Source organism: Pleurodeles waltl, chromosome 11, assembly GCF_031143425.1.
Source record: "Pleurodeles waltl isolate 20211129_DDA chromosome 11, aPleWal1.hap1.20221129, whole genome shotgun sequence".
NCBI classification, from domain to species: Eukaryota; Metazoa; Chordata; class Amphibia; order Caudata; family Salamandridae; genus Pleurodeles; species Pleurodeles waltl.
Genome location: NC_090450.1, coordinates 539,494,640 through 539,517,837, shown reverse-complemented (window position 1 = coordinate 539,517,837; position 23,198 = coordinate 539,494,640). Strand labels below are relative to the sequence as shown.

Below are 23,198 nucleotides of genomic sequence, written 5' to 3'. Positions count from 1 at the left end.
ATGGGGTTTTTGATTGGTTAGGGTAGGCAGCTAAGCCAGTCTGAAACCACCACTCTGGTCAGGGTAAGGGAGCTACACACCAAAAATAACCCCTGCTCACCCCTTTGGTAGCTTTGGTCAGAGCAGTCAGGCTTATCCCAGAGGCAATGTGTAAAGCGTTTGCACAACACACCCACTCTAGTGACACACTAAATACACTACAATAGAGACTTCACACCAGAATATATGAAAATAAACTGTATTGCATATAATCAGTAATTATTATGCCAGTCAGGCAAGGGTCAAATCATCATAGTGCAGAATACCAGAAACATTTCTATATTGCACAGGTCGTAAAAAGAATACCCTCCCTTTGCATGCACTGCAGATCCTGGAATATGCTTGTTATAACAAGGTAAAAACTATATAATAAAACAGGGCATAAGATACAGCATAAGTACTGAGGGCATTACATACCATAGGGGAATGCAGCACCTAAAGCAATCATCACCAAAACATCACCAAAGAAACATTACTGTGCATGAACCATTCATCGCATTGCCCTGCTTCAGACATACTTAGGGCATGAAAATGCAGCAGTAAACAGGGAAGGGGGCACCAATCCCCATGTATCGCTAACAGCAGGAGAAATCACCATGTACACCTAAGTGCCACCAACATTACTCTGACATTATAGGGCACAGCACATCTGCGCTCCTATTACATAATATTCAGTACTATGACACAGCCAAAGGGAGAGACTGGAAGTACCTGTGTTCCTCTTGCCACCGTAATTACAGTTTTGGACGGTTCAGCAGGAACAGGACCTTCAAGGATTCCCCTCCTGTCCTGCCAGCCGGACTGTGAATGCCCTCAAAGATACGGCACAAGAAAGAGGGGGGCACACACACTGTAAAGAATGGGAGGGGAGAACCCTCCTTGGCATCCCCCCCATGCGGAATTTCCAAAGGGCCTCTACCCGTGCCAATGGGAATACCTCACTGGGTGCCCCGAAGGTAAGATCTGAATGGCCCCTTTGGGCATCCTCACTTAGAGGGAGTACAATCAGGACAAGCCTCCTGCCTCTGGAACTTGTCAGCGACTTTTCTTGGAGTGGTTTCCCTCCTAGAGGGGCAGCCGCACTCCTCTGTGCAGCCCTTTTCTTCTTCTGGGCAGGCGGGCAGCCCACAAAGCTAGCTCTGTGGCTACTAAGCTGCGACAGAGCCCTGCTCCCCCTCGGCTCTCCTTGGGGAAGGGGGCAGGCTACTGTGAGCACTTTGGCAAAGCCTCCGTCACACTGGCACCATGACAACCTTCGTCACTGGGGGCCAGCTGCCCGCTAACACGTCATGGCTGGTATTGCTCCTTCAAGGATCACGTGTTGCTTCGGCCAACATGTGATGCGCTCAAAATAGGCTTCTGGTGTCGGGGCCAGAATGCTCAGCCCAGGTTACTTCCAGGTGACTTCTTCTTGCACACAAGCAAGACCTGCTCCATGTGCACTCCCCCTACTAAAAGCTCTCTCTGTAAGCTGCTCTTCGGCGTGATACAGCGCTCTGTATGATGATGACTGGGGGGAAGAAGCACATGCTGGCATGGTCAGTTTCTGGCAGAAGAGGGAGGTGATACCACCCAGTCCCTTGAGAACAACTGGAGAGCACACAGATGCAGAGGACTGTCGGCAGGCCAGCACATCATGGTCCTTGAACAGAGTGGCAATCCTTGTAGCCTAGCAGGCCACAGGTCAGCACAACAGCATGTCAGTCCTCCTGGAGGTTCCTCTCAGTGCAACAGCCCCTTCCAGCAGCAGCTGGTTCAATGTCCACGCAGTGTCTAAAACATGGGGCTACAGCCCCTGTACTTGTACTCAAAATGTCTTTGATCTAGGGGTCACCTCAAAGTACACAACACCCCCCTTTCAACCCCAGCCTTGGCCTCAGACATCAGTAGGAGGTAAACAAGCCCTTTGTGTGAGGGCAGGACACAGCCTATACAAATGTAAGTGTGCTCCACATCACACTCTCCCAGCCCAGGAAGACCACTCAGTATGCAGATGTAATCATGTTACACCACCACCCTTCCTGTGTGATGGCTGTCCCGAAAGTATGCACAAATCCCAGCTGTCACTCTACCTGAGACGTGGATTGGAGTCAGGCTGCAAAGCACAAGAGTCATAAGCACAGTGAAATACCCACTTTCTAAAAGTGACATTTCTACAACACTAATAAAAAATCCACCTACACCAATAAGCAGGATTTCTCATTGCCATTCCAAACATACTAGATATGCCCACACTACTCCTCATAGATCAAAAATTACCACTTAGGCCTATATAAGGGCATTCCTAATGTAAATATTTGAGAGGAGCAGCGCTCACAGTAATGAGAAACCAAATAGGCTGTTTGTCACTACCAGAACATGCCACGCAATGAAGGCACATGTCCTACCTTTTAACTACACAGCATCCTGTTCCAGGCTTGGCAAGTAACTTTAGATGACAAGTCAATGTGGCAGTAAAGTGCGCACTCAGGACTTGCAGTGGCAGGCATGAGACAGGTCTGAAAGGCTATTTCTGTTGTTGGTGCAAGCTGCACTGCAGGTCCACTGGTAACATTTAATTTACAGGCCCTGGGTATATGGACACCACTGAACAAGGGACTTATAGGAAAATTAAATGTGACAAACAGGTGTAAGCCAATCATACCTAGTTTAAAGGAGAGAGCACATGCACTTTATCACTGATAAAGTGCCCAGAGTCTTAAAGCAAACAAAAGAGGGTCCGAAAAACACGAGGAGGAAGGCAAAAAGTTAGGAATGACCCTGCAAAAAGGGCCAGGTCCAACAGTAGGCCTGCCCAAGAGGTAACTTACATGCATGTATAGGGGAAGAGATGCCTTTGCTTTCAAAGGCAAAGTTGGGCTAGCAGTGCTCTATCGGTCTGCAGTGGTGGACTGCGAGACTTGTTGTACTTGGGGTTCCTCCCTGGCCACAATCAGTGTTTCAAGCCCGAGGCATCGTGTTAACTTACATGCCCTTGGTACCAGAGTACCATTTACTAGGGACATACAGGTAAGGTAGCCATTTCCAGTTGGGTACAGCCAAATCGACATACACTTAAGTGTCTGGGCACTGGCAATGAGGGCTGGGTAACAGGTCTCATTGCACTCAGAGTCATAAAAACAGCAGCATCAGTCATAAAACCTGGGGTTGACCATACAACGAGACATTTCCTTACAGTATTGTACTGTCATTGCAAAAGTTCATCACTAGTTGTACTGATGTACCACCACACCAAAACCAAAAGGAGCTGGAATACTTGAGGCAAATGTGCCTTTGTTGTTGAAGAAGACACCAGTCAAGTTCTAGGCAATTTGTTATCCATAGTTTGTGCCAGTATTGTAAGAGCACATTAAGGAACCCGTGTCTTACTAAATTCCGTACAAGCATTGGCAAAGCCAGTAGATCTCACCGTGATCATGTGAGTGCTGGGCCATTGGTTTTGTCAGTGTTTGTCTGTGAAGTATTGTTTAAAAAATATGTTAAAAAATATTGGAGGAAAAGCAAACGCATATCCTATGGCTTCTCAAAACTGTACTTTGAATTCACTGTTTTCAGCCTGAGAGAGGTAGATTGCCCTTCCTTCACATCCATAAAAGCCTCTTTAAAATCTGCTCTTTACCTAAAGGCTAGTGAAAATATCCCTGCTACTGTGTTTCCCATTGATGATCAGCATCCGTTTAAACCCCAAATTAAGGTGGTGGTAGGTACCTGTTTTGGGAGCTTGCAGTCACTTAGGAAGTTCTTGCACTTCTTGTCCTTTCCAGCCAAAAAATCAGTTATTCAGGCCCTAATGACATCAAGGCTTGACTATGGTAATGCACTTTACCTAGGAGTCCCTGAATATCTTTTGGACAAACTTCAGATGATGCAAAATGCTGCTGCTCGTCTTCTTATTCAGCTTCCAGAGAGAGCACACATCTCTGCATGTCTGCATGAGCTGCACTGGTTGCTAATCAGTAAAAGGATTTTGTTTAAAACTCTAGTATTGATACATTCTGTCCTTCTTGCATCTGGAGTTGATTACCTAAGACTAAGATTCTGTTTCCACCAAATCTAAGATCAGCAAACAAAGCCTTGGCAGTAATTCCTAGAGTATGGAAGTCGAGAATCAGAGGCAGATCTGCCACTTACTTGGGAGCTAAGGCCTGCTACCTCTGGAATTTCGAAATTTGCCCTGTCAGTTAGTTTTCAAGAAACAACTGAAAACTTGGCTTTTCAATCAGTGATTTTTACTGGAGTCTTCTGGATTTCTGGCTTGTGCGCCAGGTCCCTCGTTTAGTAGCTGTGTGCTATACAAGTTACTTTAACAAAACATAATATAACATAACTGTGCTTTTACAGACAAGCAGGGAACACAGTGTGAGGGGTCAGAATTTGAGGGGAAAGAAGCACACGAGGGAGAGAGCTAGAAAGCTCATGCACTCTCACTGAGTATTACAAGTAAAAGGAAAAAAGCAGTTCTATAAATGTAAGCATTAGAAAGATAGCAGCTGTTGAATCAGAGCGATGATAAAGCGGCTATACTCTGGGGAGAGACAAGCACAAGAAGACCAAGGAAAGGCATCAGATATGAAGTAAGCAAATGGAAGAGTCAAGTGAAGGCCACCAGTTCAAGCTGATAGCAACAGGCTAAAAGCTGTGTTTTACACTCTTGCTCTTGGATACCTGCACCACTCAAAGCGAATGCATTGTTACTCTCCATTCACCCTACAAAGGAGGCTGTTTTCGGGTGGATATCCAGAGGACATTGACAAGCAGGTTGTTGTCACCTGCACTCTGCCTTCATGTGAGACACCAGTGTGTGCAACCATACGGGTGATGTTGAAACTGAGACTCGCCAACCAGACAGCTGCACTAAAACACACACACTCACAACATAAGGATACTACCCACACACGATAATAGGCATGGGACATCAGTCATGGGAAACTAGTCACATGTTTAACAGTTGGAACCACTAGACAGTCTCTTCCTAGGTTACAGGTAAAAAGGCCTGTTCTCCTGTACTGTAATTCGCTGTCATGTTATAGCCGTGGATGAGAGAATAGTACTAAAATTTGCTGGGTTTGGTTTTTTGTGCCCCAAAGTTAGAAGAGCATTGCTTTGTTGACTCTCAGCATAACAACAAATGTGGGCATCCACCAGTAAACTCACAGATTTATGAGTTCCCTGGATAGTAAAAATAGGGCAGGACACAACAAAATGTAATTGTATGACAGCCCAGCTTTTGCAAGTCATGCAAACAGCTTTTGTTCTGGTATCAAGCCATACAAGTATGCAAATCACTTAATACATACTCCAGCTTAGAAATAGTTCCCTTGTAGTACTTCAGAGAATAAGAAGCTGCTGAACACTTATAGTGAGTAAGATTGTGTTATAAACAGTTTCCACATGAAGCCCGACTGAACCAAACTGTCCCTGCCCCATGATCTAATGCTTTTTAATGCAGTGATTCATAAAGCGGCTAAGGCGTAGAACAGCTTGCAACAGGCATGCTTTTCATTACAAATGTTTGATCAAAGTCAGACAGTAAATATTTTTTCTGCCAACACTGCCAGATATTCTAGAGATTGCAAATAATGTGTATCCTAACTGTTACGTTCAAGCTGGTAGCAGGAAATGCAGAAAATAAATAGCACTGGGCACCGAAGTACACAATTTTATATTCAGAAGTTTCCTGAATGCAGTTAACTGTTTGAAACTACAAATTAAAGGAGATCACAAAGCCCAGTTCCAAGGGCCTCTCCCCCTCTCAGCAATAAGAAATCCCATGTCAGCACTAACAAAGTCAGTAGAAAGTTCAGCTAATTTGTTAGACTGTTGTGACACTGGAATTAAATTAAGGTAATTACCTCGCTCTAGGTCATTACTGGCGTAGTTCCAAGTCCTCAGCTTTTCACATGCAAAACAATAATTTCATTTACTTTGTGTAAGGCTTTAACACAAAAGTCCAAAATGACCTGGAGGGGGCTGGTCACCCTAGACAGAATGGAATATTTCTTGCAGTACATCCAGAAGATGGAGAAAACCTGGTCAAATGAGGAAGGACAAATATTATCCAATAATTGCATGAAGAAGAGCTAGGTATTGAAGGCACAAGAGGCAGCCAGCTACAGGACTGTGCATACAAAGACATCGCTCAAAATGTCAAACTTCATTGAACCAGAGGTTCAATTTGCTTCCTCAGCCTCTCACCGGTAGTGTCTTTTTGGACAGACTGCTTTTCGTGGAACGGTCTTGGTACCAGCAGTTTTGGTGGCATTTGGGGCAAACATTTATCTGCATCGCAAGGTTGTCAGGTCCTGCTTGGCTTCTGTGGTCCTGAGTTTCATCAATAGTCTCTGTGTGTGTGTGTGCCGTTTTGGACCCTGGTAGGGCGAGGTACATACCAGCAGCTTCCTGGCCTTCTTGCAGGGAGGAAGCCCGTCACTGGACTTAGAACCTGTAGGAGCTTTTAAAAACATCACCCTAGCCCAGGTTTTTCAAGTGTGGCCTTGAAGTCCGAAGATGGAGGTGCGCCATTTTTATTCTCCTTTTTTCTCAATCTGTTATGGCTGGGCTCATATGATTTTTTTTGGGCCATTTCCTTTTCCTGTATGTACACTATTTGAGGATGGCCTTTCTTCCTTTTTGCTGTGCCCCCAAAGCAGCAGTTGTATTTTTCTACATGTTCTACACCGCTTACTTTATGTATATTTGCCCCTCTTTTCTCTGAAAAATTGGATTAACCGTTACTCTTAACTTCAACCTGCTATATTTTCTTTGCTGACTTTAAGGATCCCTATCTCCTGTCTCTTGCTTTTCCGACGTCTTGGGGATTTTTCTGCTGCTGGCTGTTCTGCCAGTGTGACATTATCCCTGTGAACACCTGTCTTTCACACATAATATATAGAGCAGAGAAGGCAGTGTTTCCAGAAGAAATCGTCCTTACCTCGGACAGGCAACAATCTGAACTTGGAAACTTTATCCACCTCCAGACCTTGACAGTCCAGTGCTTTCTGGAACAACCTACAAAAAATAATTTAAGAAATATAGTACTAGATGTGTTATTCAGTAATGCACTTAAAACCTTTTCCAATTGAGTCCTCAAGATTCTGTCTAATTGTGCTTTAGGCAAAGGGCATATAGCTCTACATAAATACCATTAAATATTTTCAAAACTCAACAAAGGGAGAAGAAAACTGAAACAAATGTTTCATTTAGGGCATGAGCCCCACCTGCAGGAATATCTGCTGTTCAACCACATAACAGGGTTAAATACACAAGAGGTGGAGAAAGTGTGAACTATGGTGGTACCACTTCCAAAACATGAAACCGTACATGTAGCTGCTGATCACAGCGCCCTAGTTGGGGGGAAGATTACACGTCTTCCTTAAAATACAGGAAAGAAAAGTATGCTAGACTGATTTTTTGGTTCAATAAGAGGCCATTGCTAGTAACACTAATCAGAAGAAAATGAATGTGGCTCTTCATAGGGTCTGTTAAGAGGCAGTGCATAGTCCAATAGATAAGGACTCTATTGCAAAAAACACACAGAGCACTTATTCAATTTTGCTTCCCAGTCTATAAGAAGATTGGAACAGGTGTCTTGGATCTTTGAGGTGCAGTCGGGCTGAAAGCTTTAGGACAGCAATGCTGCTGGATGTGATGTACTTACCAGGGCAGGAGAGTTGATGTTGAAAAGTAATTTGATAGGTGCTTCCATATCACAATGTTTCACAAATGCTAGATGTTTTTTATTCTAGGTAGATTTCGAACAACTGTCATTACAAAGTACTGCCGTTCAGTATAAAGTGAGCATCGAAAGTGTGTACAAATTGTGTAGTAGTATTTGCAGCACAATTCAGAAGGAAAACAATGCATGTGAATCTTCTGAGACACATACTTTGCAAAGGGAGACCACAGTTACCGTACCAGTACAAATGGCATCATGTAGATGATCCAGATGTTGCATGATGATGAAAAACAAAGGCAACCCAAATGATCCAAGGTGGAACCTGGGTAAATATAGAATCCAACAAAAAGTAGTTCATCAAGTGGTCAACAATATTAATAAAAAGATGCAACATCTATAGTGTCCCTGGTGAACAATATCAACATTTTATTTAACATCTTAAGTACACCTATATAGTCACACAGTAAAACCTTAACACAACAACAAGATAAAGGGTAATTTATTTATTCAGTGTTATCACAGAGTACTGAAAAAAGTGCTAATTTACCCAGCACTCGAAATGTGATTCACATGTAGTAGGCATGATGCACTACAATGTCTACAGCAGACACACAATGCTCCAGTACATGACTTCCATTTCAGAATATTTTTTTTCGCTGGTGGGTTCAATGTTTATGGATGAGTTTTCGTAGAAAATGAACGTTGATCACTTCATTGAGAACCATCACAAAGATGTAAAACAACAAATCGACATGAGCAGAACCGATTTTTTGTGAAGGTCTTTGACAAAGTAGGACAATGTATATCACAGTAGCTTTGTACTTTGTCTTCTCAATTCAATTTGATAGCATTAGTAGTTTGTTCACATTTTGTCCAAACAAGCGAGAGTTATAGATGAACGCCCAGTATGCATGTCCTGTCTTCCTCACGACCATTTGTCCGAAGACTGTTATGCCTGTTTATTTTATAAAACAAAAACCGTAGTACATCAGGCTTAGATCATTCTGGCATACTGGGCAAAGATAGAGTTGACTGGGTAGTTAGAAACCTAGAGACAAAAAAGAATTGCTTCGCCATGAAACATGTGGGTTTTCTTTCTGAGGAGGTGGATGTTGAGCTTTCAGAAGAGACTTATCGGGAACATCAATAAGGCTCTGGCTTTAAACAGATGTACTCTTTAGGTATACTCTTATTCAGTTAATGTACAGGAATTGATCCTAAAAGACGTACTAGATACTCCTAAGTCAACAACCAGGGTTCCACAGTGCTGAGAGATTCAGAGACAGAGTAAGTCTGTCGAGAAATTGTTTAAATTAAAAGCAATAAATATGTGAAGACAAACCATCAATGCTGAAAGCCACGCCAATCGAAAGGAACATGGAAACATTGCATCCCATATGGTCCAAGCACAGAACCACCAGTAAGGCACTATCGAATGGCAAACAAGAAACTCTAAGGCTTTCATCCTTGAAAGAAAAAAATAATGTAGCCCCTTCAAAAGAAAAAAGATTCTTTGAAGACAGCAGTTTCGAAGAATAAGCAATACAAACTATTTAGCCGTCCATTTGATCATAGGCTTGAAGACTTGAAGAAAAAAAAAAAAAGTAATGGGGGCCTTGTAAATGAGGGGTTGCTTTTGCAGAGGTGGAGAAGTGGCTAAAAAGGGTCGTAGTAGACGGCCCTAAAATACGTGAGTTGAAGAGCAAACTATCCCATCTGTGTTTCCAGATCAAAGAAGCAAAATTAGCAAAGCAGACAGCTTTGTGGAGGCAGAGGCAAAATAAGAGACTTCAATAGAGGAGCCACTCCGTCTGCTAAAAGACTCTCCGCCCTTCCAAAAAACATATAACACCAGTAAGCAGCAGAATCCAGGATTACTTAGAAAAATGGCAGAACCTCACAGACAAAGGCAGGAGTTAAACAACAAGAAATTCAAACATTTCATAGAATTCCTAAAATCCTATGATTCTACCAAAGCAACAAACATAAAAAACAACAGTTAAGGGCATTGAAGCAGACAATTCAAGCGCTACACTTTAAAGGTGCAACAGAAAAAGTACTACTCGTGATTTCTTATCTAAATTTGATTTGATATCGAGACCAATGCTAAGCAAACACATTTATCAAAATACAGAAATTTCAGATGACAACTCTCCCGGACTATGAAGTCCTGCTATAATCAGAAAAGAACAACTACCTAGGCACTATTGACCTAAAAGATGCATACTTTCATGTACCAGTGCATCCATCTCACTGAAGGTATTCCAGGTGTGTAGTAATGTTTTCTAATTACCACTTCAAGACTTTATAGTTTGGATTAAAATGTGCACCACTGGTTTTTACGAAAAATGTGAGAGTGGTAGCAGCTCAACTCAGTAGGGAGGACATTCCTGTGTACTCATACCTTGAACTTCCAACTGGTCCTGGTGAGTTCTTTCCAAAAATAACATTAACTTCTCTAGAACGATTCACAGTCAAGAAGTTAAGAAATAGTTCTCAACTACCTAGAAAGAGAAGAAATTTGAATCCACTACGTACTCTAGCCTACTCTGCATAAAAGAGGGTATTTGGAAGTGAAGGAACAGACACTCATATACAGACGTCTCCATTTCTGACATTGATAATTTTGATGAAATTACTGGGTCAAATGGCATCATGTGTTCATTTGATCATAAATACAGGACTACTCATAAGGCCAATTCAAGATTGGTTGAAAAGTCTGTGGTCTTAAGTGAAAGGGGTTTTCGGAATATCTAGTTGTTATAACACACAAAATGGGCAAGGAATTGGGATAGCTAAAGGGGATAGTATTCATAGCCATCCCAAATGCCATAATTGCCACAGATGCATCACTAGTGGGGTGGGGAGCACACCTTCACAATGAAAGTGTATGTTGTAAATTATCTGTAGCTAAGACAGGTATTCAAAGCTTTCCAAAGCCAATTTTATGGGAAGGATGTTCAAACTGCAGTAGACAACACAACTGCAATATTCTGTTTGCAAAAAATGGATGGTAAAAAGTCGATTTCCAACACTGTTAGCTCAAGAGATTTGACAATGAACCAGTGTTAGAAACATTTTTTATTGCAAGTCATGCTCCAGGAGAAGAAATCATTCAGACAGATTTTCTTGGAAGGCAGTGAAGTACTTCCCACAAAAGGGAGTAAACACAAGATTGTGGAATAAATATTCTGCACTTGGGGCAGACTAAGGATAAAGTTGTTTTTCTAAAATTCAGAATGCCAGGACTTCCTATCCAGACATTACCTTCCACTATCAAAGAGGAAGGCTTTTTGAAAAGTTGGTGCGATATATTTATGTGTACACATCCTCTAATACTAATCATTCCATTATTGATCAAGTAGTTCAAAACATCCAAAATTGAACTCGTAGCATACTAGCACCCATATGGGCTTGACAAATGTTTTAGTTTTTATTTTTACAACTAACACAGTTGGCATAACAGAATGTGCTAAAGATTCCAGTACAGAAATAAACTCTCCTCCACAAGTGGGAAACAGTGACAAAATCAATGCCACAATGTGCTAAATATTCCAGCAGAAACTGACACACAAACAATTCAGCAGAAAGATATTTCATCCAAATCCTCAGAATCCTAAACTAGCAGCCTGGCTCCTGAGACATACAGTTCAATATTTAAATGTTTAACAGATGTGTGTGGAAGTTATTAAGAAAACTATAAGATCATCCACAAAGAAATGTTAAGCAGCGGCAAAATTGTGCAGATTTCTCAACTGGGGCCACATTGAGTAAGGACAAGAGTCTTCAGGGTGTCACTAAACAATTTATAGATAGCAGAAATCATTTCAACGTAGTATATACATATCAATGAGACAAACGGAAGGCGGAGGCTGTAAATACCTCACTTCACCACATGGTTATCTTCAACTATCCCAAAAGAAGCGGTGCTGGAGACTTGAAGACCAGCCCTCCTAGTCTCCAAAAACACAGATACAATCCATAGATTAATCTATATTCATTACAGACTCCGCACCCGCATAGACCATATAATGTCAATATATTAATGTAACAATAGGTTATGCAAAATTACGTAAATGAAATAATTTATCCATGTACATAACCAGATAAGTTTTAAGGGGTTACAATATTAGGTTGGTTTAAGCAACTGTGATTAAACATTTTGCCTAACTTTTGGTAACCTGTTTTGGTGTATCGAATGATCACAAGTTGTATATTGCTTTTCTTTGTGGGTTCCACTTCACTTCACTTGGGACATTTTTTAACCTTCATGAGTTCCGTACAAATATAATTATTATATTGACATTTGGTTTGGGCCCTTCCTTTCTGTCGTCCCATTGTTACATTATTAATGCGATTGTGCTATTTTTCACTGAATATACGCATATGATTGATAAGAACCACTGTTTTTTATGAATACCGACATGGCCCTGGTTCTTATTGGAGAGGGATGCCTTTTTGTGCTGTATAATTCATATGTGCTGGTAGATCACACTGTGCAGGTGAGTAACCTAACAAACCAAAGGAAAAAGGCACTTATGATCAGTCAAATCATGGACCACATGATGGGCAGCAAATGAATGCAGTTAATAACTATCCAGAGGAGAACAATCCATGAATGACTTAAACAATTTGCAAAGCTCCTCGCTGGCCATCATAATTCCACTAATAATTCCTTCTGGCACATATTTGTCGACAGCGTTTCAACCAAAAAGCAGCAAAGTTTGGGTCATCATCAGGACAGAGTAGGATATAGAGCGCATAGTAGATCCCGAGATTTTAATGAAGAGATATCTGGAGCAAATTCTGATGCGGACACGCTGACCGTCAAATTAATTCCATGGCTGGATATTGACACTCTTATTCAATGAACCACAAGTTGATCCACACTGCATGTTTGATACTGCCTGCCCATATCCAACGGGCTCCTTTCCCACTGAACTAATCCTTAGAATTCCTAGGTAAACTACTCATTTTCGATACTCTGACACACCAAATTAGTTGTTCACTCCTTCAAGCATACCTTTTTCCATTTGCTTCAGATAGCTCTTCGTTGAAATGCGCGAAACTCTATTAAAGTCAATGGGTAATAAAGGGTGGATTGTTATTTCTTTGTATTAAGGACTACAGATAGGTATTTTGTTACATGAATGTCACAGATTACATTTGTAGGGAAGGACTTTGGTGTTGGTTCAAGCCTCTGGCAAACCCCAGGGGTACAATATTTGCACTGAATTCTCCTAGTAAAACACCGTATTTTTCAGCCAGTCTTTGAAGCAAGGTGTTGGCCGGCTATTCCACATCATTGCAACTCTACGCCTTCCCAGTAATACAGCCATCACCACCAGCTTTCGATAATGCTTTGGGATGTCCAGGACACACCCGGGAAGGTCCACTATCTGGCTGATACTCAGGACCCCCTGTGTCATAATCTCTGTTGCTTCTATCACACTTGACCAGTGGCGGGCAACACCTGGACAATTCCATGCCAATTGAAGAAAGTCAGCATCTAAGTAATAAATAATAATAGTAATACTCTGATTTGTATAGCACGGCTAATCACCCGTGAGGATATCCAGGTGCTGTCCTTAGGCACTGGGAAATTAAGTGATTTGGCCAGAATCACAGAATGTTGAGCCATTGTCTAGATTCGAACCTGGATCCCCCAGCTCCAAAGTCGGCAGCTCTGGCCGTTACGCCACATCTTCTCAAGGATTCCAGCATCTGGGCTGTAACATCTAACATGGTTTCAATTTTATGAGATTCAGGAGTAAAATACACTTTATGCAAATATGTATTGTGTATCAATTTACATTTACCACTGGGGACACATCTTTAGTCTGCCTACAACAGTGGTGCCACTCTTTACCCATGACCTCTGTACTATTGTTGCTTAGGGTGGATTTCGACCCCCTTTATCCTATTCAGCATGGAATTAAATAGCCTAGTTGGCTGGACAAAGGCTTGTCAGGAGGATATTTAGGGGCTCCCACCCAGGTAGGTTTCCTATGAAAATGGGGAACAGTTCTTTCATCAAGTTTTTTTAAAGTACAGTGTGTGAGAGTTTCCAGCGAAGTGTTGGTGGACATCCCCAGATAGTCAGCAAATGTGATGAATTTATGATTAGGGAATAAACCGCCCATCTTTCTTCTCATATGTGTACGCAGCAGTGGTTTGTTCTCTGTGTGTGTAAATAGATATTGAAAACATTTGGCATTAGTTGAGTACCACTATATGGGGCCAGGCCCATGTTGTGCACTGTACCACATTGATTTCAGTATTTGGCCCAGTCGCTGTTTGGAACAATGCAGCCTGATTCGGAAGCAGAGAAAACATTTTTTGTTCCAGATCATAGTGTGGGGCGTGCCTGCAATTATGTACCCAAAGGTATGCAAACTGAACCTTTGCCACTAAATTGTAATGCTGAGAGACTTCAAAAGTAGGAAAACGAGGATTGAATAGAAAAGGTTAAAAATGTCTAGAGGTAAAAACTGTTCATATCTTTAATTAAATGTTAGTACCTCTGGCAAGATTAAAAACAAAGAATAGGGATATAGTAAAATAATGTCTACACTCCCCATAAAACGCAAAAATGTTATCTTTAGCCACCACCTCTCATACTAGAGAGTGGTGTAAATGAAGTGAGGTAAACACAGGATCACCTACTTTTGACCGGTATGCATTTCGCTTAAAAAGATCTCCGGCAAAGAGCCCCCGTGTGGGGCCCGTCAGGCATTGCAGCGCCGGCCTGACGAGGAGCACAGCCCTATGATGAAGCATGTCACCGAAAGGTGAGTGAGGGCTCGTGCTTACAACCTTTTGGTTTCCCTGATTTTCAGAACCGGTAGATACTATTTCCCGCCTTTTGGAACCGTGTGTGCCATTTTTTTGGTTTATACATCACTGACAGCAACCCATTGGCCAGTATTTTTGCCAGTACTTTGATGACAACATTGATCAAGGACAAATGCAATATAATCTGCATAGCTCACTCAGGCTGTTTGCCAGACTTAAGAAGCATAAGTACTATCTCCTACCGCATGGACTGTGGGACCATACCTTTCTAGTATGCCTCTTTATACATGTCTAACAGAACTAGAGCAAATTCCTATACATATACTTTGTAGAACTGTACCAGGGGGACATTGTACTACCGTTACATAACTGTTCGATCACTCCCTGGATTTCTTCAACCTCAATAGGTTGACAAGAGGGGGAATCACTGGTCCAGATTTAACCACACCAAGGTGGGCCTGTCTAGGCATGCATGCATGCATGCATGTATGTCACTCAACTCCTCTGACACGCGCGAACCATAGAACCCAGCATTGTACTTCATAAATGTCTCCAGGAGTTCGGCACAATTGTATGTTATTCAGGTCTTAGCAGCCTGTATCTTAAGCACATTATTGGCTGCCCAGTTTGGTTTAATGAATGCAGTTAGTGTATGTCCTGGGAGTTCACCTTCCTCATACTTACTACTGAAATGTGCCTCCCGTTCAGGCTGTTCTCTAATCTCCCCTAGCTTAGATTTTTATTGCTTAAGGAGCAACAGGTCCTAGGTATCGTAGTTTTGCCACTCCAACGTGTGAATTTCCCTTTCTAAATGCATTAGCTGCCCGCATATAGATTTGAAGCCACCACTACTTTTAGAGATACTTTCTCCACAAATCACCACCCTGTAGGCTTCCCATAGTGTTGCCATTGTCTCGACTAATCCTCAAATGGTAGCAAAATAGGATCAAGTACGCTCCTTGATCTCCTCCATGAATAGTTGGTCCAGCAGATTTGTTGGGTGCAAACGCCAGATGCATTGTGGTTGCATGCCTTGGGAACTTCTAACGTTAGCAGCACAGGAGATTGGTCTGAGAATGTTCAGGGGAGGGATGTTTTTGTTTTAGTTCAGCCAAGCATATCCTTAATGCCCAGCCAGAACTCTCTATTTAAAGACGAATCATTGACAAATGAGGAAAAAGTGTAGACCTCATCCAGCAGTGGGATCTTCTTTCAATTATCCACCAGTTCATTATGTGACATAATGTTAATCGGGGAATTACATGCAACACTGAGTCTCCCAGACATACCTTTCGTGCAGTCTAGCTCAGGGTATAAAACTAAGTTGTGGTCGCCTCCATTTTAATGTTTCTTAAAAGGATACTTCAGCTCTCCAGGCAGTGCTAATAGGTCTCTTTCTTGCCACATTACCAGGGTGCTGTATACAGTTCGGCCACTTCTTCTCAACCTGGAGACCATGACGGAATGCTGTTGTCCATAGTGTATCATTGTTTTACCGTCCCAGAATGGCCAGCACATTGTTTCTAAATGTGAGGGTGATGCTGGAACGTTAATGACCAACTATTTACAATACCTCTGCAAAGACAGATGACAGCTGCTATGTTTAGTTTTATTACTGCAAGTATATGCCCATCATCTTTAGACAGCAGCATGTTTCCTTTTTCCCACATTTCTTTTACTTTACCATAGGTATGTTGAGAGTGTGTGCATTTTATAGCGATTGTCAGAGTACAAAAATTAGTTAGTGGATGGATGAATGGCTACATGAGTTAAAGATGAGTGATATTGTTTGAGATTTCATTTGAGATGTCATAAATGATGTCCTGATATAATTTAACATGTTGTGAGCGATGTAATATGTGAGGTTGTAAAGACTGCATTGCAGAGACGCAAGTTATAGTTACCTCAGTGAAACTATAGCTTGTGAATTTCAGTGTTTTTTTGCTTTTCAAATGTTAGTTTTTATCTCTAGTTTTGATCTCATTTCAATATCCAGGTATAAGGTCACAAAACTTTCACAAAAAAGTTCATTCATCTCAGGTCCTTTCTCGAAAGTACCCCCACACCTGTACTGTAATTTTGTTTTTAAAAAATGGAGTGATCTCATTGGCCAAGGGAGTGTTTTTTTGTTTCCAGTCCTGCAGGAGCAATTTGATTTGCTGACTGTAACATGAAGAAAATTGTTGCGCACACCATTACAGGTCATGAGGACTCTCTGTCACAGTGTTCTGAAGCTAAAGTAAAAGAAAACCCTATAAGAATGCAGTCAGTGGTGCCCTGACCCCCTACCACTTGTAGGGCTGGACCAAGAGGACCAACCCCCTCCCCACCCCCCACATAAAGGGCCAAACATTTTAAACATGTGCTGTGGATTCCAGGGGATTCCCGTAGAAGGCGCCTTAAAAGTCTCACCCCTGGTAATGTTGGACCAAGCAATCTCCAATTATTGAAGCTGGCTTGGTCACCTCGGTGCCTTAGTGTGGCGCTTGGGTAGCAGTGCTCCAGGAGTACTGTGGAAAAAAAAAATGTGGGGTGAGAATCTGTTGGGGGGGGTGTTGTCTGGCTGCGGGGGGTTGAGTGCAGAGCCTTGCTGCAGGTCAGGCCATGCGGCCAACAGAGGACTTCCCCACCCCACACTGCTTAAGGCCATGCGTGGTAGGGGTTTAGGCAGCCAACCCCACCGTCCACAGCCGGTCATAAGGAGTGTAAGGAGGGAGTACAAGTTATACTTAGCTCAGTAAACTATAATTATTGATTTTTTGTGATTTTTTTTGTTTAAATGTTAGTTTTAGTATTACTTCAACACCCAACTGCGTCACTCTTACCTTTAGTTTTTTTCAGGGAATTTTTATACGGACACACACCTCTCTATTCCTGAGCTATTGTTTCTACTCTGTTACACATCATTCTAATTGTCACCCCTGTTTCATCTCTCTTACCTTCTTTTTTACTTGATTAATTTCTCCCTCTTTTGAAATCTGCTTGTAGTTGTGGTGGTAGTTTGATTTTATGATATATGCCCCAGTGGGATAATGGCACCCTCACTTATACATTTATTTTCTTTTTGCAGATTATTCTGAATTTCACCAGCATGGATCTCTACCGGAGCCGCCTATGTTGGTATGACTATGTGGAGGTGCGCGATGGTTTTTGGAGAAAGGCTCCACCGCGAGGTAATGTCCCATTAGTTGCGCATGATTTGGACAAAAGGGAACTCAACTAACAAACAACTTGTAATAAAGGGTAAAGTAATTGATGTCCTCATCTCTGGTAACACAACACCACACTGCCCATGTCTCCTTAGTCAACAAGCATCAGAAACATAAAAAGCATTTCGAGTGGGATCCCAAAGCAAGCTTTCCACACTTTGACACAACTGTCCTTAAAGATGGTTTTGACATTGAGGCAAAGCACCATGCCTGCTTTATAGCTATTTCAGGGTGAAAGTAAAGGGACCTTTGCAACTGGACAACGAAAATCTCCTTGCTGCCCATAACAAGATTTAGATATGATAGGACCTGAATCTTGCACACAACATCTTTATAGTGTGTAGGTGGTAGATCCTCAGAGTTTTTCCAAATAGTAGAATGCACTACAAACATGGTCCTGGCAGATTGAAGCATGCCTGTTGAATCAGTCAAAACAGTGTTTTATTTGCTAATACTAAAGCAGGGGTGTAACCCAAGCTCCTGTGGCTCAGGGGCCACCCAACTCTTCAGGGAACCTGCAGCCCTTCCTGGGACCTTCGTTCAGCCCCTGGCCAATGATTATCTGTGAGGTGTGCAAAACTCAGCAGCTACTCATTATATTCTGCTGGGGGGCCCCAACATTTTGTGTTACAACAGTGTACCAAAGTATCACTATTGGGGGGAAAAAAAGATTCCCCAAGTGGACCAAAATCCTGTCCCGAGTGGATTGATAAATTAACAACATTCCTAATAGGCGGTATACAGATGCTTGTGTCTGTGTTGCATAGATAGGTTCCCAATTCTTCTCGAACACAAGTTCATCTGTAGTCTGGCGATACCACCCTAAGACGATCTTGTATGGATTTCAAAGAGGGAGACATTTTACATGAGCTTTTTGTAGGTGCATTACCACCCCAAGATTTAGTGCTCAAAATCAACGTGTTGCGTCTTGTGGTACAATGAGTTCTAATACTTTCTGGTGTATTACACTCTTGTCTGAATTTTTATGCACTTGGCTACCTGCACCCTGTTGTCTTCTGATAACCACACATTTCTATCCTTCCCACCCTATTCTAAATGAATGTTAGTGGCTAGTTTACCCCAGAACCTCTGCCTTTCAGATTAGTCTAGGTGTGAATCAATCCAGGTGTCTATGCGGATTCTTCAGATAGCCTGGGGCCACTCTGCAACTGAAACATCATTTAATAGAACGATCATCGGATTATTTATGTGGACCCTCTACAAGCAAATTTAGTGAGCAGTGGTGAAAGAGTGCCTTGCCCGGGCCCTGCCTCTGCGCATGACTGGAAAGTGGTGTGGTTAATTAAGTTGTACATTCTGGCGCTGTTTGGAACAAGAAATTATTGGTCTTTTTGGTCTTCCAACTAATATGACTAAATGCTCTTTAAAATACACTGAGAAGATTACATTTTGAGGGTAACCACAATTTGCTGAGCTGCATAAAGGATATTTTAAAATTCCAGAAAAAAATGTTGCTCGTGATGGTGCAAGACATTTGCCAGCATTTAATCTGTGACCTTGATCTCTCTCTAGCGCTCTCATTTTCGCACTTTCCCTTATCTTTTGCCCCCTGTGCATCTTCTATCCACTGCTGGAAATGGTTTCAAGCATTTATGGAAAGGAGTGAGTAAGAATATACTACTGGAACACATTTTGGAGAGCACTCTGGAGCTAATTTTTCAGAGTAGATTTCTTAAGAGAAGTTTTAAACATATGAAGAAACTCATTCTATATGGGACAAATTTTGGGTACTAGATTTATTAGGTTTGTAGTAAAATTGTAAACTTTCATATTATCCAGTCTCTGGTAGCTGGATGAAGCCCAAACATGTCAGAGGTACGGTTTTAAGCTAGATTTGTCAGGACCATGTTTATTGAGGGATGTAGAGTTGACATTGTGTGGCGGGCTGTCCTCTAAGTGTTTCTCCTTGTCTTCAGGCAGGTTCTGTGGGGACAAGGTGCCAGAGCCCATCATCTCGACCGACAGCCGGCTCTGGATCGAGTTTCGCAGCAGCAGTAACTGGCTTGGAAAGGGTTTCTTTGCTGTCTATGAAGGTAACCAACATTCAAAAGTAATGTAAGGAAGGTTAGGGATGCCACCATATCCCTCAGAATGAGCACAAAAAGTTTAAAAATATATATTTATACCCTAATATGTGAAAAGGATGACTAGTCTAGTTGTGGACGTGTGGGATTGGGCAGCGCTGTGGCCCCAAGGTTTAATACTGCATTAGGTTGAGGGGAATATTTATTTTACAGAAAAACATAATTCTGCAAGAAGTATTTCCTTTTATTAAAATTTCCTTTAGGATCTAACCTATTCCCAATGAAAAAGTTAAAATGCATAAGCTGTGTTTTAATCAGTAGTGTTTTTCTAAACCCTCCCCTTGAACTTTTATTCTTACTCCAGTATTGGAACATCATAGATTCATATGCTTGAATCATTCCCTGTCGCTGAGATCGGAGTCCCCGGTACCTTTAATTAAGTAGTACTAACATATGTTAAACCGAAAGGCCCTTAGGCCTCTCAGTTTAGCACTCTATCAGAGTCATTTTAAGAAAAAGGGCCAAAATGAAGAATCCACCAATTAGGCGACACCCCCCTTTAGAACATTCCTGAGAGAAGCTCCAGTTGCTCAGATTTTCTACAGCCTGTCATGCTAGGGACTCTTCTCATAGCTCTGCTCTGCTTTTCTCTATGTTTAGAATACCCAAAAGAATTATACTTTCTTCTCAACTAATTCTGACTGATACCTGATAAGGCCTCCACCGTGTCTGACAATAAGAGAAAGGGTTTATTCAGATCCTGAAAAACCTGTGCTAAAAAGAGGCTGCACGCTGAAGACCCTCACCAGAACTGCATATAGTGCCTTTATCCAGACCACTCTGCAAATGATCGCAAGGTATGTTGTTCTTTTCCTCTAAAACCCTGATGGATAGAGAGAAGAAGATTGTTGGCTGCAAAAACTTAAATCTAGAGATAATCCAGTCTCTGATTCGGAGAATGATGATTCCTCTACATCTTCCAGGAGGTCACATAAAAGAGCGAGGACTCCTCAGTCAAGGTCCTACTTAGAGCAGCCAAGAAAAGCCTACAAAAAGACCACCTCAGGTTCTTACAAATGCCTCAGCCCTTCTTCATCTCCTCACAAACTCTCTTCAAAAGAGGAAAGAGGTAATTCAAGCAGTTCCGAAAGGGCTAAAAAAAAATCATCATCTGTGCCTCCTACTTTTCCGTCTAGGTCATCTCACTCCTTTAAGAAGCCTTCCTCTGCTCCTCCAGTCGACAGACCAGTTTTAAAATCCTGGTCAATGACGACATCCATCTTACTGTTAACAACAGTCCCAACAACAGCCTTTCCGATGACTTACCCACTGTCGACGAGGACAACATCGACGAAGACTTATACTACAGCATTGTCCACCACGGTAACCTTGGTATCTTCATTACCGTCATCGGCGACGATGACCCCGTCAACGGTAGCCTCCACCATGAAGCCGTCCATGGTTAAAATATCTTCAAAGTCTTCAACGACGAAGGCAGCATCGATGAGTACTCCTTTCACGCCGTCGATGAAGGTATCTACGACACCGTCGACGAGAGAAAAAATTAACGAAAGACAGGAAACTACAAGAATTACACTGGAGAATACTTCTCCAAGTAAAATAACCCCTTTAAAACCAGATCACCTTCTTGAGGGTGACGATGAATCAGATGATGTGGGTCCATTCAGAACAGCGCACAGTCCCTCATACAACCATATCAAGAGTGTTTTATCTGCCAAACGCTTTAATAACTGACTTGCAGGCAGTGCTAGCCGACTATAGAAGGCGTTTCCCAGCCACAGAAGAGGTACAACCTCAGCCCCTATCATCTCCAACTTCTCAGGTAGCCACCCTGTGTCCGAGGCCGACCACTTTACCTTTAGCAAAAGTAGTCACGCCTGATATGACCCTCCCACAAGGCACTGACATATCTGAAGGAGAACAAGAGGAAAGCAAGCTCCTCGACAACCAGTCGGAGTGGGATGAGTATATAATTCCAGCCCCATCTTCTCCTTCACCTTCAAAAGTAGACTCACCTCCAGAGGACATCGGAGGATTCCATAATCTTATGGAAAGGACTGCTGAACTATTTGCATTTCCCATGCCATCCAAGTAAACTGCTTTCCATATGACTTTAAGGAGCCATTCCAAATATCAGTATGTTCCATGCCGAAGGTCAATTACATATGGGAAGAAGGTTTGAAAGTCATGCAAAACCCGGCGACAATCACAGCAGTGCTTCCACGCCTAGACAAAAAATATAAAAACACCCGAAGATGCCCCAGCATGCTTAACTTGTCACCCTCACCCAGATTCAGTGGTAATGCAAGCAGCGCAGAGAAGATCCAAAAATCCCTTTGCACTAATATCCGCACCTCTGGACAAGGAAGGAAGACGATTGAACAGTATCAGCAAGAGATTTTCTTTAATGTCCAGTCTAACTGTAAGAGCGGCTAACTCACTTGTGGTTTTAGCTAGATATGACAGGCAATTATGGGTTGACATAGTCCCATATATTGATCAACTGCCAGAGGATACTAAAGCGCAAGCTAAAAAGATATTACTTGAAGGAGAACGCACATCGGCAGAGATAATTGACTGTGCAATGGACATAGTCACTACTGCATTTCGTCAGCTTGCAGGGGCTGCTGTCCTCAGAAGACAAGGTTGGCTGAAGGCCACATCATTTAGTCCGGAAGTACAAAATAAAATACTAGACCTTCCGTTTGATGGACAAGTGCTTTTTGGGAAGCATATTGACGAGGCATTACAGTCAATAAAATCTGACCCAGACGGCAAAATCTATGGGAACACTGCAGTTTCGAAAGTCTTCCTTTCGTGCTACGAGAGGACATGGAATGCCTTCATATAGGGGAGGCTATCAGCAGTTTAGATATCCATCGTTCACATCCACCTCCCAACAATTTCGCCAGCAAAATTCCCAAAGACGACCTCCTCAAGCGGCTTACAATAGGGCTACCCCTAGAGGACGTCCAGCTAAGGACTCGGCTCGCAGGTCATAATGTATCCAGGGCTCCGGCTACCCCCAACCATCTTCTAAATCTAGGGGAAAAAATGTCATTATTTCTCCAGCAATGGCAAACCGTAACATCAGAGCAGTGGGTCTTACAACTGGTAAAGTGCAGACACATGCTGGAGTTTGTCCAAATACCTCCACCCAATCCTCCTCACAAGACAGCTCCCAGGATATTCACAAAGTGCCTAGCACTTATTTCGGCCTTTCTCAGAAGAAGAAAGCATCAAGTATACCCATACTTAAACGATAAGCTGATAAAAGCAAACGTCTTCTCAGTAACAAGCATTGCCTTACTCAACAGCTTAGGTCTAACTATAAATTGGGAGAAGTCCAAACCACAACCATCACGCATGATCACTTTTCTAGCGGCAAACCTGAACACTCAATCCAGCATTGCC

General features: G+C 42.3%; 1 protein-coding gene across 2 annotated transcripts in view; it reads left to right on the top strand.

Moving 5' to 3' along the window:
- Window positions 1–23,198, top strand: part of BMP1 (bone morphogenetic protein 1) — a 405,539-nt gene that overhangs the window by 286,208 nt on the left and 96,133 nt on the right. For both annotated transcript variants that reach the window (XM_069213962.1, XM_069213963.1), the window contains exons 9-10: window positions 17,580–17,682; window positions 19,656–19,772. In XM_069213962.1, the coding sequence (XP_069070063.1) occupies window positions 17,580–17,682; window positions 19,656–19,772 (220 nt within the window). The remainder of the gene's footprint in view (window positions 1–17,579; window positions 17,683–19,655; window positions 19,773–23,198) is intronic.